Consider the following 14,011-nt stretch of genomic DNA (forward strand, 5'->3'; position numbering starts at 1 on the left):
ATTAAGCATTTGATTGGTTAGGCTAGGTTCAGATATATCCGTTGCGTCCGCCAGTTGTTTTATGATTGAGCCAGACACCACTAATGACAAAGTTGGGCACCGGTAAAGCTTCCATAGCCGGACAGAAAAACGCTTCATGTAGTGTTTTTCTGTCCAGTGCAGCGAGACGTCTGACATCACAACTGATGCATCGTATTTCAAAGCTGCTCCCATAGAAATGCATGGCATAATTTCTAGCATCAGTTTCCCTCCAGCGTTTCCGTACCCCACTGGAGGGAAACAAAACCGGATTGCCAGACATATCTGAAGTGGACTGTACCGTTATTATATCATTTACATATATATATTTTTTATATTCATGAATCTAGGTTTATCTGGGGATATATACTACTGATTTGCTGGGGGATATATATACTACTGATTTACTTTCTAAACAATAGGACAAAAACGAACATAAAATAATGTTATTAAAGCATATCTCCAATTGAGCTACTTTTCAGAAAACATTAGCAAATTGCTTCAAGAATCTCTCTAGTGAGTAGCAATAAAACAAGATTTTTGAACTCACCGTAAAATCGTTTTCTGGTTGAATCCATTATGGGTATATGCTCCTTCCACTAGGAGGCGATACTAGGTAGGAAAGAGTCTGGTCTCCGCCAAGGCAAGCCATACCCTTCCCACAGGCACTGGCTAATTCAGTTTGTACAAAAGCTGTAGGGAAACAGAATACAGACACGTCCACAGTCCTGGGAAAAACAAAAACAAAACTACAGGTCCCGGGCCTTGAATAACTACAAAAAATAAGAGGGTGGGATCCGTGTCTCCCAAAATGGATTCAACGAGAAACAGATTTTACGGTGAGAACAAAAATCTTGTTTTCTCGTTTAGCATTGGGGGACACAATACCAAGGGATGTCCTAAAGCAGTCCCAGAGTTGGGAAAAAACAAATTGAAAGTACACACATGCGGCCCATCTAACAGAACTCAGCGACATCGGGACAAGGAGCGAGAACAGCGACCGTCCTGTAAGGGACCAGAAACAAAGCTACAAAGGTAAGTAAGGACTTAACCTGTAGAAACACACCTACGGAAGGAATCGCTTCCCAATAACAAAAAAAAAACAGCCCCTAGAGAAGGGACTCACAGCACTGTCGCAGACAGCAGAAGAAACAGAGGAGGAATAGAAATATACTTATCCTCAGACTTCTTTGGGTGCACGCAGTCTCACGTCCTCAGTAACCCTCACACATATAATGCATTTGGAAAGTTTTCAGACCCTTTACATTTTTTCACATTTTGTTAGGTTGAGGCCTTGTAATAAAATAAAAAAAAGTTTTTCCCCATCACTCTGTACTTAATACCCCATAATGATAAAATGAATACAGAATGTTCATAATCTTCGCTAATTTATTGAAAAGCTAAAACTAAAATATTGCATTGACATAAGTATTCAGACCCTTTACTCAGTACTTAGATGAAGCACCTTTGGCAGCGATAACCGCCTCCAGTCTTCTTGGGTATAATGTCACAAGGTTTGCACACCTGGATTGGGGGATTTTCTGCCACTCTTCTCTGCAGATCCTCTCAAGCTCAGAGATGTTCGATTGGGTTCAAGTCAGGGCTCTGACTGGGCCACTCAAGGACATTCACAGAGTAGTCCCTAAGCCACTCCTGTGTTGTCTTGGCTGTGTGCTTAGGGTCATTGTCTTGTTGAAAGGTAAACCTTTAGCCCAGTCTGAGGTCCAGACACTCTGTATCAGGTTTTCATTAAGAATATCTCTGGACTTTGCTCCATTCATCTTTCCCTCAACCCTGGCCAGTCTTCTGTCCCAGCCACTGAAATACACCCCACAGCATGATTCTGCCACCACCATGCTTCACTGTAGGGATGGTATTGGGCAGGTGATTAGCAGTGCCTGGTTTCCTCCAGACACAACGCTTAGAATTGAGGCCAAAAAGTTAAATCTTGGTTTCATCAGACCACAGAATCCTGTTTCTCAGTCTGAGAGTCCTTTAGGTGCTTTTTTGCAAATTCCAGGTGGGCTTTCATGTACCATTTACTGAGGAGAAGCTTCTTTCTGGCCACTCTGCCATAAGTTCAGCCAAAGTGACTATTGGGTTCTTGGTCACCTCTCTCTTACCAAGGCCTTTCTCCCCCAATTACTTAGTTTGGTAGGGCAGCCAGCTGAAGGAAGAGTCCTGGTTGTTCCAAACCTCTTCCATTTAAGAATTATGGAGATCACTGTGCTCTTGGGAACTTTCAGTGCAGCAGAATTTTTTAGTACCCTTCTCCAGATCTGTTCCTCCACACAATCCTGTCTCTGAGCTCTATAGGCAGCCCTTTACTCCTCATGGCTTGATTTTTGCTCTGATATGCATTATCAACCTATATGACAGGAGTGTGTCTTTCTAAATCATGTCCAATCAAATGAATTTACCACAGGTGGACTCCAATCAAGGTGTAGAAACATTTCAAAGGTAATGTAGAGAAATGGGAGGCCCCAGAGCTAAATTTCAAATGTCATAGTAAATAGTCTGAATACTAACGTCCATGCGAAATTTTTCATTTTTAATAAATTTGCAAAAATGTAAAAAAATTTCACTTTGTCATTATGGAGAGTATTGAGTGCAGAATGGTGGGGAAAAACGTGACATTTTTTTTTATTTATCTCAAGGCCTCCATATAACAAAATGTGAAAAAAGTGAAAGGGTCTGAAGACTTTCCGAATGCACTGTATAGTGGAGCACTGATACTTTGTGTCACGATACTGGTGTATTAAAGGGAATGTGTCACTAGAAAATAATTTATTAATTTTTTTAGTTAAACCGTTAGTATATAAATGATTACACATTGTTCTAATTTTTTTAATTTTTTCACAAGTCAGGAAATATTATAAATTAGATTCTAATTTATAACCTTTCCATGTGCTGGTCACAAGAGGGAGCAACCTCATTGCTTTATGCTGCAAAATTGGAGAAGACACACTCGCTCTAGTGTCCTCACACAATCCCCCCTCCTTTATCCTGGCTAGTGCCAGGAGAAAGGAGGGGGTTGAATGTTCAAACCTCCTACACTGTGTGCCGCCATTTTTTGAGCGAATGCACAGTGTAGGAGGATTAGATACAGTGGTAATCAGACAGTATAACACGAACATACATACACAAACATAACTTACCTGCTCCTGCTGTCGCTGCCGCCTCCGTTCCTAGTGCTTGCGTCTGAACATATGGCCGGAAGCCGCGACCGGAATTAGTCATCTTACTGTCCGGCCGCAACTTCTGGTCCACATGAAAATGGCGCGGATGTCGCTCTGCCAAAGACCTTCCTTTTGGTCTGTGTGGGAGCGGCGCATGTGCCATTCCCACACAGACGGCGTACACTATAGTGAATGGAACGGCTCCCGTTCGCATTCTCTATGGGGATATATGTGCCGTATTCCATCCCTGTATGTGTCGTTAATCGACACATACAGAGATGAAAAAAAAATGGCAGCCCCCATAGAGAAGTAAAAGAAAGAAAAAAGTACAACACAAAAACACAAATAAATAAAATTAATTTTAATGACATACTAAAAGCAATAACATATAAAAAAAAAAAAATTCCGTGACACCTTCCCTTTAAGCTGGGTCCTTTTTAGCTGAAGAGCAAACATACAGATATAGCAGGTCATCAGATGAAGCTGGTTCGGTATACAAGCAGGTAGTCAGATGAAGCCGGGTCGGTACACAAGCAGGTAGTCAGATGAAGACGGGTCGGTACACAAGCAGGTAAATGTTCCAACAGGAGCAAGTGCAAGCAGCAGGAGCAGAGCAAACAGATACTCAAGCAAAGGCTATATCAGGATGTACCGATTTATAGGCCCAAACAGGAAACGGTAACCAAGATGGATTCTTCCGAGGTAAAACTGGCCATCTTGGAAAATGGCAAGTTTAATGGGTTATAGTGGCCTCTTGTGGCTGGAGGTGGAAATGGCTGATGATATACCTAACACTCTGTCTGCGGAAGCAGAAAAAACAAGTTAGATGACCGGTGGAGGGGAAGAAACAGAGCAGAGGACTGCCTGGTTTCCTGGCATCTGCAGGGGGTTGACTGTAAACGAGTTTAAAACCCATCTGCAGCTAAGGAAAGAAAAGAAATAAAACTAAAATTAAAAAAAAGCAGCAGACCTGAGTTTTAGGGCATATCTGGCTCCTATGACACTAGGCTAAAAACTCTTTCCTTCCTAGTGTTGCCTCCTAGTGGCAGGAGCATATATCCATTGTTCTGTCTCTCAATGATTGACGAGAAATATATTAATTCCCTGCAGGGAAAACATCAAATTCCCAACAGATTATCTTCTGTCTGCAAACTACAGGCAAATACAAAAGAGTATGTACAGGCTGCCAGGCAGTCTGTTTTGTGCGGTTGGGAAGGCAGTAGTTTTTTCTTAGGCCGTGAATAATAATATTGGTTTCCGTAATATTATATTATCATATTGCTATTTAGGCAGTTAAATATTATATTAAAGTAGCTCAAAGGTGGAGTCAGAAATTAAAATGATTTAGAATTGAATAGAAACTTTTTTGCCATGTTGAATAATTCGGACATACACTTTGCAATATTGTTATTGCAAAACTAACACTATATAAACAGAATCTCCAACGTTGAAAATGCAGACATCATGTTATAGAGCAGGAGGATCTGAATAGATTGATATACAGTTTTGTCTGAAAAGATTCAGTATAACTTGTAATCCGGGTCGGCCTCTGGGGTGTGTGACCTGTGCCATCTCACAGGGCGCCTCACTCCAGTAGGTGGAAGGGGGTGCTGCGTTGGCTCCCTTCCCCGGTTTGTGTTTGTGAAGCTGCGCTCCTTTTCTGCTCAGTGGTGTAACTACCACTGTATCAGTCATAGCGGCTGCTAGCGGCACCACCGGGCATGAGGGTGCCTGTGCCGCCCAACAGGACGCTCCCCCCCCCCCCCCATGCCCGGTGGCCCTGCTATAAAGCGCTATGTTTACTACAGTGGTAGCGATGCTGCATTCAATAGTATCTGCATCTCTAGGACGCAGATACCAATGAATCCTATGACAGAGTAGGGAGGTATCTCCCTGCTCTGCCATTTACTAGTCTACAGTCTACTAGTCTACTGGATCATGCTGGCCTACGCAAGGATCCCGTTAGCGTTGTGGAGCAGCTCTGTTAGTCGCTGGAAAAGGACCTAGGTGAGTACAATTTTTTTTTGTTTTATTTGTTTGGGGGGGGCTACTGTTTACAAGTGGAAGATGGGGGCTGTATGGCACTATCTACAAAGGAGGTGGTGGGCGCTGTCTACGAGGGGGAGGGGGAAGGTGGGTGGCTGTATGGCAGAATCTACTTGGGGGTTGTATGGCACAATTTACAGGGGGCACTATTTACAAGGGGTGGCTGTGTGTGGCATGAAGGGGGGATCATCTTATACTGTGTGGGGGCCACTAAGGGGGTATTATACTATGCAGGGGCCCTACAGGGGAAAATATACTGTGTGTAGAACTTATGGGGCAATATACTGTGTGGGGGCACTAAAAAGTGCATTATACTTTTTTATGGGGCATTTTTTTTAATGATGGGGGTGGGGCGCCAAAAGAAAACTTTGCACGAGGTGGAATCTATCCTAAGGTCAGCCCTGCTTGTTATTTATACACACCTCTGCTCATTCTGGGCTTAGGAGTCCAGTGGGCAGACTCAAAAATTGATAGTCAGTCTTCCCTGTTTAAGTGTGAATAAATAGACAATCACTGAGTAGAACCGCCCACTGGACTCCTATGCCCAGAATGAGCAGAGGTTTGAATGAATACAAATTACAAGTTATCCTCAATCTTTTCCCCAAAAACTGTATATCCATCTACTCTGCTCCTCCTGCTCTATAACATGATGCAGAGTAGACTGCATTTTCAATGTGACAGGTTCTTTTTAAAGTTAAATCCAATACTAAGCATGGAAAGCTCCTAAAAAAGGGGCGATTTATGAATGCAATTATGCGAATTTACTACATGTAAAGCCCACCACAATGCTTTCTGAAACACAAATGGCATTTTTGTTTGTATCAGACAAATGACCATAACATTTAAGTTGTAGTCTGTGACTGATTTACTAAAGATTTCCAGAAAATGTTTCTGAATAATTTCAGGCACAACATGGTTCTGTAGCTGTGCCATGTTCCTTATCAGTCATGGACAGTCTTGGGGAATTCCATCACACACTTGAGTCCCACTAGTAAATATGTCTGATGTCTTCTTTCTGCAGGACGCTTCCATCGCTCACCGTTTTCATGTTATGAGGGAGAAATATCCTGAGAAATTCAACAGCAGGTAAATATGATGTCATATTTTACAGGTATATTTGTGATGATCCTGTATTATACAAACAAATCTGCCGCTATTCAAGCCAGTTGGATGTGGATGGTGATTTAAATAAACACAATGGCCCACATGTATTAAAGGGGTTTGCCCATCAGGGACATTTATGGCATATCCACAGGATATGCCATAAATGTCAGATAGATGCGGGTCCCACACCTATCTCTAGAACGGGGCCCCCCTAAACCCCCTTCCACCTTTCTCAGCTCCCACTGCCTCCCGGGCACTTTCTGATTAGATGGTTGGGAGTTACGAAAATAGCATGGCTCGCTGAGCTAACTCCCATAAAAGTGAATGGCAGTTAAAGGACGTGTGTCGCAAAAAAAAAATTTTTTACATCCATTTGCTTTTAGTGTTTTATTAAAATACATTTTATTTATTTGTGTGTTTGTGTTTTACTTTTTTTTTTTTTCTAACTTTTACTTCACTATGGGGGCTGCTATTTTTTTTTTCATCTCTGTATGTGTCGATTAACGACACATACAGAGATGGAATACAGCACATACATCCCCATAGAGAATGCGAACGGGTGGCGTTCGCATTCACTATGGTGTACGCCGTCTGTGTGGGAACGGCGCATGCGCCGCTCCCACACAGTCCAAATGGAAAGTCTTCGGTCGAGAGACATCCGGCGCCATTTTCTTGTGGACCGGAAGCCGCGGCCGGACAGTAAGATGACTACTTCCGGTCACGGCTTCCGGACATGTGTTCTGAAGCGAGCGGACGGACCGGAGGGGGCAGCGGCGACGGCAGGAGCAGGTAAGTTATGTCTGTGTATGTTCGTGTTTTAGTGTGTGATTACCACTGTTTGTAAGCCTACTACACTGTGTATTCGCTCAAAAAATGGCGGCACACAGTGTAGGAGGTTTGAACATTCAATCCCCTCCTTTCTCCTGGCACTAGCCAGGATAAAGGAGGGGGGATTGTTTGAGGACGCTAGAGTGAGTGTGTCTTCTCAAATTTTGCAGCATAAAGCAATGTGGTTGCTTTACCACATGCCAATGCTGCAATTTTGGGAATTGCTCCCTCTAGTGACCAGCACAGGGAAATGTTATAAATTAGAATCTAATTTATAATATTTCCTGACTTGTGAAAAAATTAGAACAATGTATAACCATTTATATCCTAACTGTTTAACTAAAAAAAAAAAAAAAAAAAAAATTCTAGCGACACATTCCCTTTAAGGAAGCAGGCCACACTGTTTCCGTAACTGCCATTCACTAGTATTGGAGTTACGGAAACAGCGTAGATCAGCAAGTTACTCTGTTTTCGTAACTCCTGACCATCTAATCAGAAAGTGGCCGGGAGGCAGCGGGAGCCAAGAAAGGTAGAAGGGGGTTTAGGGGGGGCCCCGTTCTAGAGATAGGTGTGCGTCCCTGAGTTGGGAAATTTCAAGCACTGATAACTCATCATGGAAGTAAGCTGTTGAAACTACTTTGAGATTTGCAATCTATTTTATAGGGTTTTTTCTATATTCTGGTATTTTTCCTTTAACACCAGAGACCCATAAAATAGAACTTTTGCATATAATGTTACTATATAACCTGTTGGTGTGATGTGCTTTCTCTTAACAGGATGAAGAATAAACTCTGGTATTTTGAGTTTGCTACATCAGAAACTGTGTTCTCTACATGCAAAAAATTAAAGGAGTATGTAACTATTGAGGTTAGCATTCACTGTTTTGAGGACGTTTTTCCTCGATTGGCTGCGTCTCGTTCTGTAACTTCCATAGACTACAATAACTTCTATTCAACCTATATAGTGCTTCTATAGGAGTATACAGACCACAAACATTTTTTTTGTAATAAATTAATTAAAAAGTACATTTTATTAAATACATTTAAAAACAACATAATCATAAACAGACATATGGATACATACATAAAAACGCTGGGTGCCTTTTAGGTATCAGAATGAATAACAATGTGGCAACAGTAAATGAGAGGACACAAAAATTTAGAGTAAGAAGTATAGCCTATATAACACAGCCACTCATCCACAGCTGCCTGGTGAGCACTTCTGTGGAGGAAGATCATTTTCGAAACGTGTGTCGAGGTGGCTGGGTGTAAACTAGGTTCCCTTGTGTGTTTAGGTGAGCATTTCACTGTAATTAATATTCGCTTTGTTGACTGTTACTTTTTCTTGGGCTCACCAGGCAGCTGTGGATGAGAGGCTGTGTTATATAGGATATACTTCTTACTCTAAATTTTGGTGTCCTCTCATTTACCGTTGCCACATTGTTATTCATTCTGATACCTACCGGCACCCAGCGGTTTTATGTATGTATCTATCTGTTTATGATTTTGTTGTTTTTAAATGTATTTAATAAAATTTTACTTTTTGATTTATTACAAAAAAAAATAATATTTTTGTGGTCTGTATACCCCTATAGAAGCTCTATATAGGTTGAATATTGTATTGGAGTGTAATTCCACGTTTTTGTTTTGTTAGGATCATATTATTGTAATTCTACAATCACTTTTATGGGAAAAGATGCTAAGGTGAAACTTGAATGGGGGTCGTGTGACCCCTGTTACCCTGATAGGTGGGAGACCCAGAGGTGGTACTCTCACCTATCATGCATTTATGGCACATCTTGTGAATCTACCACAAGGTTAGAGATAGGAATGCTCCTTTAAGCTTTAGTTTAGCTAGTTTGTTCACGAAGTATCAATGAAAACTACTGGTAAAACGTAAAACTTGTTCTATAAAAAATAAAAATCTATATATATATATCATATATATCACTATAAATAATAAGCATTACTGTCCTTTTTGTATTCTCTAATGATAATCTCACTAGAATTGTGACAAGAACGTCTGACGTAAAATACAATTTAGAATCTGCCGAGTTTCTTCACCCCTACAGGACGCAGCTCTTTTTGGCCTTTAGGACGCAGCAATTTTTTTCATTACTGCGTTCCAAGGACTAGAACTCTCTAAATTTTATATCAACGTAGCCATATGAGGGCTTGTTTTTTGCGAGACAAGTTGTATTTAATAATGGCACCATTGTGGGGTACATATAATGTATTAAAAAAAAACTTTTATCTTTTTTTGGAGGGGAATGAAAATAAAACAGCAATTCCGCCATTGTTCTCCGTGCAGTAATAATGACATGTTAACTTTATTCTTTGGGTCATTACGATTTAGAGCGATACCAAATTGATATAGTTTTTTCTATGTTTTACTACTTTTGCACATTAAAAATGATTTATTTTAAAATTCTATTGTTTTTGTGTGGCATTCTGAGAGCCATAACTTTTTTTCATTTTACCATCAACGGAGCTGTTTGAGGGCTTGTTTTTTGCAGGACAAGTCATATTTCTAAATGGTTCCAATTTTGGGTATATATAGCTTATTGATTATCACTTATCTTTTTTTGAGGAAAGGTTAAAAACAGCAATTTCACTATAATTTTTAGCATTTAAAATGTATGCCGTTAACCATGCAGCATAAATAACATGTTACTTTCATTACACTTACAGTACCAAATATGTATAGCTTTTTTATGTTTTACTACTTTTGCACAATATTGGCACATTTCATGGAAATAAAATCTTTACTTTTTTATTTTTCCTTTAATGTAGCTGTATGTGGGCTTGTTTTTTACAATACGAGTCATATTTTTAAATAGAACCATTTTGGGGTACATATAAATTATTAATTTAACTTTTATTAACTTTTTTTGGGGGAGATGGAAAAAAAAGCCATTCCTTTTTGCATTTTTGTTTAGGCCGTTCGTCTTATAATTTGAATGTGTTAACTTTATTACATGGGTTTGTTACGAGCGAGGTGATACTATATATGTCTATTTGTTTAATACCTTTGCTAAATACCACTTTTTAAGAAAAAAAAATGGCTTTATTTTAACTGTTCTTTTTTTCTCTAATAAACTTTGATAAACTATTATTCCAATTTTTTATTTTAGTCCCACTAGTGGACTTCAAAATGCAATTTACTGATCGCTTACATAATGCTTTTGCATACAACGTTTACCAATACATTATTGCCTGTCAGTGTAAAACTGACAGGTACTGGAGGTGGAATGGGAGGGTTGGCTATGTGTTGGAATTAATTGTAAACTCTAAACTCTTTCTTGTATGGACGTTCTACTGTGTAATATTTTGTGAAGGTAACGATGTCGATACATTTTGGCAAATGTTAAATTGTTTTTCAAAGTTCAATGTTGTATTGAAATGTTATTATGTAAAATTGAAAAAAGGCAAATAAAAATGAAAGTTTAAAAAAAAAAAAACTGACAGGTAATCCATTAAGCTGTTCCTTTGGCGAGGCCTAATAGGCATATAGCCATGACAAGCCCGGTCAGTTGCCATGGCAACCCATCGATGGGTCAACAGAGTGATCCCACTCCCTCTATAGCTACTTAGCATCTTAGGGGTTAATTGCCTATGATCGGATGTAACTCTGATCCCAACTGTTACAGCGGGCTGTCGGCTGTATATTACAACCAGCACCTGCTGCGGGTGGCACTGGCACAGCTCCTGTGCCCGTGCCATCCACTGGGCGTACCATTGAGCCCTATTGGGATCAATAAACCATAATTAGGACGTAATGGTACACCCATTTGTGCGAACAGGTTAATTGACTTGTAATCATTTTTATAAAGGAATATAGTGTGTGTAGAAATGGCATTAAATGACATTTTATTACCATCTTATACTGATTTAGGGCTCATGCACATGGCCGTATAATGAATCCGTGTTCAAACACATGCCGATATTATGCAGGTTTTCCACCGGAAAGGAGAGGGCCTAATATAAATGCACAGACTCTGTGTGCCATTATACAGGATCTGTGCATGCAGCAATGCCTTGTGTATGAACCCCTAACTGTCCTGTTTTTAAAGCTTTCTATATACCGTGATGTAGAGTAAACCTTTATCTTTAGCCATCAATAATACTGTAATTGTTCTTGTATCTGCCACAGTGTTGTGGATCTCACTTGGATCTTAGCTCAGTGTCTCTTGAAGGCATTGCTGTTATTAATATTCCCAGCATGCATGGTGGCTCCAATCTGTGGGGAGAAACAAAGAAACATTTGGGTGAACCTCGAAAGGCTTCATGTCAGAATCTGCCTGAAGCTATCACTGATCCGGAAACGCTAAAGTCATGTGTTCAAGGTGAGAGTAATAAACGTGATATAACATATAATATGTATGCTAGGAAGGTAAGGGACAATCATGGTTCTAAAAATAACAGCAAAAATAACTTTTTATTGACCATTTCTGGTAAATATTTACTATATACTAGAAATGGTTGGCACCATCCTGAATATTGGTGAAAATAACACTAGAAGGGGTGCGCATGTAAATGCCTAAAATATGCAATAGAAACAGACAAAGGAAAAGGGGCAGACAAAAAGGCACTCGCCTCCACTTCAATTAAATAGCAAAATCTTTATTGTACCCCAATAATCACTAAATATAGAAAATAATATAAGGGGGGATTGTTTGACCAAGTGGGAATGAGCCCCACACAAATGGCAGCTTCTATGTGATTTAAAGACTTTGTAAACCTTTTGAGGGCTTTTTTATTTTTTTATTAATAAACAGATTAGTCCATGTGATTAGTGTAACTTTGTTAACCGTTTTTAAAAATTCCTTTTACTTTTGGAGGTACAGCTGTTCTGTATTCTCTGAACAGAGCAGCTGTATCATTCGCTTTACACTGAATTTGTCAGTCCCGTGGACCTGACAGGTTCAGTGTCGGCGGGTTTTTTTTTTTGCAGAAAATCTGTTTTCATTTTTTTTTCTGTAACACAGAAGGTTTTACCAGAAAAACGCAACTCCACATTTATTGCCCAGATTCTGCAGTTTTTCGAAATATCCCACATGTGGCCCTAGTATGCTACTGGACTGAAACACAGACCTCAGAAGCAAAGGCGTACCTAGTGGATTTTGAGGCCTCAATTTTATTAGAATATATTTTAGGCACCTGTCCGGTTTGAAGAGGTTTTGTGGTGCCAAAACAGTGGAATCCCCCCAAAAAGATGCAATTTGGCAAACTACACCCATCAATAAATTTATCAAGGGGTATAGTGAGCATTTTAACCCCACAGTTTTTTTGCTGAATTTAGTGGAATTAGGATGTAAAAATTAAAATCTAAATTTTGTCCAATAAAATGTAGAAATCTTCATTATTTACAAGGCATAAAGGTGAAAAACCAACCCAACATTTTAAAAGCAATTTCTCCCAATTACGGAAATACCCCATATGGGATAATAACCTGCTGTTTGGACCCACAGCACGGCTCAGAAGGGAAGGAGCACCATTTGACTTTTGGAGCTCAAATTTAGCTGGAATGGTTTTTGTGTGCCATGTCACATTTGCAAAGCCCCTGCGGGACCAAAACAGTGGGGACCCCCTAAAAGTGACCCCATTTTGGAAGCTACACCCCCGAGGGAATTAATTGAGGGGTATAGTGAGCATTTTGGCCCCACAGGTTTGTTGCTGAAATTAGAGGAATTAGGCCGTGAAAATGAAAATCTGTTTTTTTTCGAATAAAATGTAGTTTTAGCTTAGATTTTCACAATAGATAAGGGAGAAAAAAGCACCCCAACATTTGTAACATAAACTCTGCTGAGCACGCAAATACCTCATATGTGGTGATAAACTGCTGTTTGGACACACAGCAGGGCTTAGAAGGGAAGGAGCACCGTTTGGCTTTTGGAGCTCAAGTTTTGCTGGATTGGTTTGCGGCGCTATGTCACATTTGTAAAGCCCCTGAGGGGCCAAATCAGTGGAAACCATCCAAAAATGACCCCATATGGGAAACTACACCCCTGAAGGAATTTATCGAGGGGTATATTGGCCATTTTAATCCCACAGGTTTTTTGTGGAATTAGGCCGTGAAAATAAATATCAACATTTTTTCCACAAAAATGTTGAAATTTTTCATTTATACAAGGGTTAAAGGAGAAAAAGCACCCCAACATTTGTAGAGCAATCTCTCCCGAGTATGACAATATCCTACATGTGGTCATAAACTGCTGTTTGGATACACGGCAGGGCTCAGAAAGGCAGGAGCACTGCTTGGCATGCAGATTTTGCTGGAATTGTTTTTGGGCGCCATGTCGCATTTGCAAAACCCCTGCCACCAAATCAGTGGAAACCCCACAAAAGTGACCCCATTCGGGAAACTACACCCCTAAAGGAATTTATCAAGAATTTTTTGAGCATTTTGACACCACAGGCTTTTTGCTGAATTTAGTCAAATTATTCTGTGAAATTGAAAATTTTATTTTTTTCTGACAAAACGTGGACATTTTTACAAGAAATAAAGGAAAAAGCACCCCAACATTTGAAAAGCAATTTCTCCCGATTACGGCAATACCCCATATGGAGTCATAAACTGCTGTGTGGAGACACGGCAGGGCTCAGAAAGGAAGGAGTGCTATTTGGCATGCAAATTTGCTGGCTTGGTTTTTGGGCGCCATGTTGCATTTGCAAAACCCTGAGGTAAGAGTACAGTGGAAGTCCCCAAGAAGTGACCCCATTTTAGAAACCACACCCCTCAAGGTATTTATCATTTGCCTGGACATATGACAGGGCTCAGAAGTGAAGAGCACCATGTGCATTTGAGGTCTATTTTGGTGATTTTCACAGCATTGG

The 14,011-nt window shown here is 40.1% G+C and overlaps 1 protein-coding gene across 4 annotated transcripts in view; it reads left to right on the top strand.

Moving 5' to 3' along the window:
* DGKA (diacylglycerol kinase alpha) overlaps nucleotides 1-14,011 on the top strand; it is a 184,822-nt gene that overhangs the window by 152,074 nt on the left and 18,737 nt on the right. For all 4 annotated transcript variants that reach the window (XM_075852117.1, XM_075852116.1, XM_075852118.1 and 1 more), the window contains 3 exons: nucleotides 6,265-6,329; nucleotides 7,952-8,042; nucleotides 11,328-11,520. In XM_075852117.1, the coding sequence (XP_075708232.1) occupies nucleotides 6,265-6,329; nucleotides 7,952-8,042; nucleotides 11,328-11,520 (349 nt within the window). The remainder of the gene's footprint in view (nucleotides 1-6,264; nucleotides 6,330-7,951; nucleotides 8,043-11,327; nucleotides 11,521-14,011) is intronic.

The sequence above is a fragment of the Rhinoderma darwinii genome, chromosome 2, assembly GCF_050947455.1.
Source record: "Rhinoderma darwinii isolate aRhiDar2 chromosome 2, aRhiDar2.hap1, whole genome shotgun sequence".
Taxonomy (NCBI): domain Eukaryota; kingdom Metazoa; phylum Chordata; class Amphibia; order Anura; family Rhinodermatidae; genus Rhinoderma; species Rhinoderma darwinii.